The 6,851-nt window shown below is 43.3% G+C and overlaps 1 protein-coding gene across 1 annotated transcript; it reads left to right on the top strand.

Annotated features, from left to right (window-relative positions):
- The first annotated feature begins 69 nt into the window (after window positions 1–69).
- cbll1 (Cbl proto-oncogene-like 1, E3 ubiquitin protein ligase) lies at window positions 70–6,246 on the top strand. The gene is made up of 6 exons (XM_069671222.1): window positions 70–92; window positions 1,783–1,947; window positions 4,038–4,144; window positions 4,405–4,488; window positions 4,575–4,648; window positions 4,916–6,246. Exons 1-6 carry the CDS (start codon window positions 80–82, stop codon window positions 5,925–5,927), a joined length of 1,455 nt encoding a protein of 484 aa, XP_069527323.1. The 5' UTR covers window positions 70–79; the 3' UTR covers window positions 5,928–6,246.
- Window positions 6,247–6,851: the final 605 nt, after the last annotated feature.

The raw sequence follows: 6,851 nt of genomic DNA, 5'->3' as shown, positions 1-6,851 counted from the left end.
TACTCTTTCTTCTCCTCTTCCTTCACCTCTCCTTCTCCTCCGCTTTGTCCCACAATGCATTGCGTTCACTCGTTGGATCATGGACCAAAGCGGTAAGCAAAATGCCCAACCTGGGCCGACGTTAGAAAACTTATTTAATGTATTTGTTTTTTCATTGCGCTGTCATACTTCTTGTTGTATCACTTCTTCAGATTGTCCTATATCAACCTCATATTGGAAGGATTTGCTACGGCATCCCCGCAACTTGCAGAGCAGCTTTTTAAGCTAGCATGTTCTAGGCTAATGTTAGCTAAAAACAGGCTTTCTATGGAAGCTACGGCACTTGTGTTTGCTAAAAGTTAACCTCAAGTGTTAAATGCTATCATAAGGCCACATGTATTGTTGCAACTGAATATACAGAGTTACGCTTTCAAATGACATACGGTATATTTTCAATCCGTTAGTAGGCGTACCCGCTAATTAGCTTCGATTAGTTGGGGCGCGAATGCTACCTTGCCAACGTTAGCGTAGTGCTAACAGGGCTAGCTAAGATATGAGAGCTGACATCTAACGAATATTCAAAGAAAGTAAAGAAGAAAGTAAATCCTTCCGCTCAGCTTATTTTCTTTTAGCCCTTAAGGTAGACCGATATGGCAATTGCATCATTTCTATTTGGTTGAAAAAACTAACTGGTTATCTAAAATTCCAAGACGTTGACAGACGTTGATAATATCTCATTTATTCTTTAAAGTTGCCCAAAATGTAGCTATTTTTGAAGGGATGCACGATATTGGATTTGAACCCGATATGCCGATATTTTCCACCCCTTTTTGCCGATTGCCTATTTCGATAGGATATATTAGACACATGTCTTTTTTCCACCTAATTGCAGAGAACATCAAGCCTCCCCTGTAGTGGCCCACTGGCAGATGCAGAAATAACATAATACAGTGCTTTTTAAAATGTACACATTCACTGGGCAATATAAGAAAACTACTTAAACTTAGGTTATGTACAAAATGCCATATTTATTTGTATGTCATATTCATACAACTTAGACAGGCTTGAATGATAAGATTTGGCCCCTCCTTGCATGGCCGATGCTGAGCAACCATTGCAAATAGTATCCTTGCTGTCCATTTCAGAGACTTTGAAAAACACCACAGAGATCTTCTTTGCACTTGACAGGAGAGGTGCACGCACAATCTCGCACCAAGTTAATGTCGTAGCATCAAGTCACACTTTTTTAAGGAATCATGGGGCTATTAGGCAGAAATAAAGCATCGTTTTATTGGTGGAAAATATTGGCAGAAAAATGACATATCTGCCGATGCCGGTATGTCATTTTCAAGCCATAATCTGCAGATACTGGTAACATGCCGAAAATATCGTGCATCCCTAATTTTTTGTACATATTTTCTTCCAAAAAGTGTCCCCTCCGTAACATTCCCAGCTAAATAAGACATGATCTGTAATTATGTAGTTTTAAGCCATGTGGACAGACAAGAGCCACTAGGTCATGCCCTGTCACAGTATATTTGCATCATAACAAATAGCATTACTAAACCACAGATTAATGTAATTCACCCTTTTCACTGGAAATTATAATTCAGTACTTATCATATACAATTATGATTTCAAATGGGTGTAACTCTGGCAAAAGGTTGGGATGTCTTTTGTGTCCATGTTGTATTTTTGTATGTGGTATTAGCATTAAAGCATTTAGAAGTTTCTGACCAACTTTCCTGTAAGAACCAAAGGCACAGTGGATTTATTTTTCTGTGCTGCCTTTTTCCCCTGCAGACAATGATCTTCAAGGCAGCGATGGCTCTGGGAGTTTGGGAGGCCCAGATGTCCGGAGAAGAATCCCCATCAAACTCATATCCAAGCAGCCCCTGAGGAGCAAACCTCCACCCCGCACCCAAAGACCCAGCAGCAGGCCATCTAAAAGTGAGGCTGGAGAAGACGGTAGGCTCAGTATGCAGTACACCATGCCTCTCCTGGTGCATTTTAAGATATTACCTTAATACAGAGGCAACACAGAGACGGTGTGCATATTTGCAGGTCATGGTTGTTTCATGCCAGGATAGGAAAATATTGCGTCTATGATGTCCCGTTTCTTAATTGGTTTTGTTTTATTGTGTTTATACCATATTGCTCAAACTCAGTGGTTATGTGTATTAGTTATTGATCCCACGTATTTCAGCAACACCCATGGGTATTGATCTTTTATAATGGGTTGCAAAGAGCCTAGTTGTTCCAGGATGCTACCTTAACCACAAGTCAGCCTGACTAGATCCGTCCTTGTCAACTGTAAGCGCTGCTTTTGTAAGTAGAGGCGCCGAGGAGCAACAGCGGCTCAGCCCACTGGGTAAATTGCTCTGATTCACAGACAGTGTTTAGGAAAGCTGGAGTGCGTAAAAACTGCTCTCTGTTGAATTGCGCGCTAACTGCCTCTTTGAGCAGCATTGGCACATGAACACTGGGAGCTTCATGGGTTTCCCCGGCCGAGCAGTTGCACACAAGCCTCACATCACAGTAATCAATGCCAAGCGTTTGCTACAGAGTTGTAAATTACGCCACAACTGGACTCTGGAGAAGGAGAAACATGTTCTTTGGAGTAATGAATCACGCTACATTCTCCAGCAGTTTAAATGGATCACTGTATGCCAGGAGAATGCAACCTACCAGAATGCATAGGGCCTACAGTAAAGTTTAGTGGATGAGGGATAATGGTTTTATCCTGTTTTTCAGGATATGGAAAAGACCCCTTCGTTCCAGTGATAGATCTTTATATTATACGACTCAAAAACAAAATAGCTGTTTTTCCACTTTCAACTTGTGCACAAACTAATGTCCATAAACACATGCTGAGACGGGTGTAGTGGGGAGGAATTGGACTTGCCTGTATAGTAGGGCTGCAACGATGCATATGCGTTGCAGCGTTGATGCAAATTAGCAACCGGGAAGCAGCGTGTAAACAAAACAGCAAAATGGCGGCCGCCGATGCAACACCATTGCTTCTTAAAACTTCTAAAGTTCACCCTCAACGCAGCAAAGAAAAGGATCAGCTGCGACTTGTTTATTTTTTATATCAGCACTTTGTCTGTGATTGGTTTTAAATGGACTAAAAACTCGATTTTGGATTTGTTATTTATCTTTTGTATCAGTAGGAGGCAAAAAATATATCTATTTATTTATTGTCATTATTGTTAGTTAGCACATTTGAAGAATGAACTTAAAAGTTCCAACTAAATTAAAAAGCTGGAAGCTAAATGAGTAATTGTGCAATTCATCATCCAATTAGTTGATTAAAGGTTTCAATAATCGATGTATAGTTGACTATCAAAATAGTCGTTTATTTGCAGCCCTACTGTAGAGCGTGCTCTCAATCCCACTGAACAACTTGAGGTAGAATTTGCTTTTGCAAGCTTGCCTTCTCTTCAGACATCAGTGCCTGACCTGCTCTTTTGGCTTAGTATGCTCACCCCAACCCGATGAGGGAAACCTTGCTGGCTGTTGTTATAGCTCAATATAAACAGCCTTTGATTTAGAAAGGGATGTCCAACCATCTCATATACTTGTGATGTCTTGTTCTTATCAACGTTTGCCATATAGTGTATGTTGTGACATCATGCAGTTTACCTTTATACCACTAGAGAGTGCTATTTAATTACCCATTGTGACCATAATCAACCATAACCTGCAAGTTGCAACCCAGATGTTCTAGGGAAACTTCATTTTAGCGTTAATGTGATCTTAGAAACAAAAATAGAATAATTATATTTGTAAACTGATTATTGTTAGTTTCTTTTCCTCTGAGGAAAATAAGAATGTAAATAAAAGTACAAAGTTACATTTTCAGGTTACATTTTTTTTAGTATTGATTTGATTATAAAGGCAATTTTTTATTTTGTGCCTGCCCAGTCAAGTACTATGGTGGTCACTGCTTTTTGAAGGATACTATTAGTTCACCAACTTTTCCCTTATTTGTATTAGTGGGCCTTTTTCAGCTTTTCTGCATTGCGTCATTAATACTCGTCTCTTGTGTGTTGCAGATAACTTTGTCTTCAAGCAAGAGGAGAGGTTTGATTGTGGAGCTAAAGCTGGTGATGTGTTTGCAAATCAGAGGAGATTCCCTCAGCAGCTGTTTTGGGACTATAAGGTACATTAACTGTGGACTCGGACTTAACTCTATGACACATGATATTAATGACACACACTTGATTAGTACAAGACGTCACCACCAGATGGTTTCAAACACACATACTCTGTTTTTTTCCTGTGTGTGGAATTCTCAATTTTCTCATTTTATCTCAAAGAGTGAGGGGGAAAGGAGAGAAAGTGTTCATGATATCTTTGTAATTTTGTTTGAGGGGTTTTAATTGTGTTTTCAAGTAATGTTGATGCCTTTTTTCCTGACAGTTAAATTTGATTGGAGAAAGAGACGAGGTCCCCATTCACTTCTGTGATAAATGTGGGCTTCCTATCCAGCTCTATGGACGGATGGTATGTACCTCATTGAACAGGCCTACATCTACAGTCAGTCAACGATTAATGTTAGTGTTTATAACGCTCTCCCTCTGACTCCTCAGATCCCCTGCAAACATGTTTTCTGCTACGAATGTGCTTTGCTCCATGAGAAGAAAGGAGATAAGATGTGCCCGGGGTAAGTAAATGGCAGTTGTTTTTAACATCCTATGGTGTTTGATGGATTACAATAGACTGCTGCCTTTTACATACGGCAGAGTTTGTATACATGTCGCTTCCAATTGTGTCAACTACACACCGTTTCTGATAAACGTATCGTCCTACACGCAAACAGGAGCAAAAAGAATCGCACTGTGAACCTCATGAAGCTGTTTTCCTTACATAGCGTTTTGTATGTAGCTCAGCAGATGTTCTTTTTACTGAACTTTTGTCTCTGTGTGTTTAGCCTCACCTTGTACAACTGCACAGACCCCGTGCAGCGCATCGAGCAGTGCCAGCGTGGTTCCCTCTACATGTGCAGCGTAGTGCCCGGATGCAAGCGCACCTACCTGTCTCAGCGTGACCTGCAGGCTCATGTCAACCACCGCCACTTGAGGGCCGCCAAGTCTGGAAGCCGACAGGACTCGGTGCACATGCCCCCTGCGTCCGATCTCCCTGACCGCTTCCGTGTGCCTCCACCTCACCTACCCAAGAACCACGTTCACCTCCCCAACCCACTCCAGCACAGCAGTCATGACCCCTACAGTCAGCCGCCCCCTCCTTCTGCTCATGATGCCCCGCCCCCGAACTCTGGTCTTGGTCCTGAGACATTCCGCATCGCCACGGTAACAACCCGTAAACACAGTAATCTCATCACCGTGCCCATCCAAGATGACTCCTCCTCCAGGGAGCCACACTCCGGTGGACCTGGCCCTGGCCAGCCCCCCCACCACCACCCTGGGGACTATCCTGGCCAGCCACCTGTAGTGACCCACTCTCACCACATGATGGCGCCACCGCAGCAGCACTTTGGCCCCCCACCTCCCCCTCCTCCTCCTATCAATCACCCCATGCAGCATCCTCCCCAGGGCTCTGGGACACCACACATGGTGTACAATCAGGCCCCTCCTCCCCCCATGTCCTCAGCTCCCCCACCAATCACCCCTCCACCAGGGCACATCATGGGCCAGATGCCCCCTTATATGAACCACCCACCCCCAGGACCTCCACCACAACACAGTGGCCCCCCTGTAAACGCCCCCCCACCCCATCATTACAACCCAAACTCCATGCAGCAGTTCCCCGAGGACCAGGGCACCCTCAGTCCCCCGTTCAACCAGCCAGGAGGACTCAGTCCTGGGATGTGGCCGGCTCCAAGAGGACCCCCTCCTCCACGAATGCAGGGTCCTCCTCCCCAGGGCCAGATGCCTGGACCGCACCACCCAGATCAGGGCCGCTACCGGCCTTACTATCAGTAAACTGCCAACTGAATGAACAGATACCAGTCATTCTGTTTCACACCACTTGTCTGAATAATGTGATAGTAAACCTCAGGGTTGCAGGACGTAGGACTTTTATTTTGATGAAACTGCCCCAAAGCAAATGTGTAAGTGCTGCACATTTAGTCAAGTGTACTGAACTTCCCGCTGGACAAACAATAGACTTGGAGAAGAGCAGGAATGTCCCTTTTTTTTAATAGTCTAAGGTAAATATTTCTGTATATCTGTCAGCTGATCACACCCATATGTACTGTACATTAAAAGACGTTAACAGTGTCTCAATAAATTTTTAACGGCAGATTTGAATCCTTGTTTTAAATGACGAGCAGCTGATTTGTTCGCTCTTGAAATCATTACGAACAACATTTATTTTAGCATGTTAAACTTTCTAAAAAACGTCTAATTTTGGTGATTTAAAACATGTTTTATGAGAAAAGACACTTGGCAACAACCCACTATGTGTTGGTTTTTAGGTAGTAGTTTGTGTTTCAGCTTTAAAATGAACTTACACGGTCAGTCGTAAAAGATACCCCTATATCACACTCTGGTGTAGCAAGCAGTACAGGATGTTGTGTCTCCTTTTTATCAGGGATTAGCTGATTTTGGCAGTTATGTCATTTAACCACTTATCTGGAAATGGTGATCATTTTCAAAACTGATAGACACCGATCAGCCTGAACATAATGACCACTGACAGGTCGAGTGAATAACATTGATTATTACAATGGCCCCTGTCAGTGGGTGGGACATGTTAGGCAGCAAGTGAACATTTTGTCCTTGAAGTTGCAAGTGTGAGGATGTGAGCGACTTTGACAAGGCCCAAATTGTGGCGAGACGACTGGGTCAGAGCATCTCCAAAACTGCTCTCGTGGGGTGTTCCCGGTCTGCAGAGGTCAGTACCTA

This window comes from Semicossyphus pulcher, unplaced genomic scaffold (assembly GCF_022749685.1).
Source record: "Semicossyphus pulcher isolate SPU_LCO1_2020_fin unplaced genomic scaffold, fSemPul1.0.p SCAF_20, whole genome shotgun sequence".
Lineage (NCBI taxonomy): Eukaryota > Metazoa > Chordata > Actinopteri > Labriformes > Labridae > Semicossyphus > Semicossyphus pulcher.
Note: the sequence above shows the minus strand (reverse complement) of the source record. Positions and strands in the feature narration are given on the sequence as shown.

What these genes read in the sequence shown, in the direction of transcription:
- cbll1 (XM_069671222.1), top strand. An exon ending in AAGTGAGGCTGGAGAAGACG is followed by an intron (nt 1,948 to 4,037) that starts GTAGGCTCAGTA and finishes TGTGTGTTGCAG; the next exon opens with ATAACTTTGTCTTCAAGCAA. An exon ending in GGAGATAAGATGTGCCCGGG is followed by an intron (nt 4,649 to 4,915) that starts GTAAGTAAATGG and finishes CTGTGTGTTTAG; the next exon opens with CCTCACCTTGTACAACTGCA.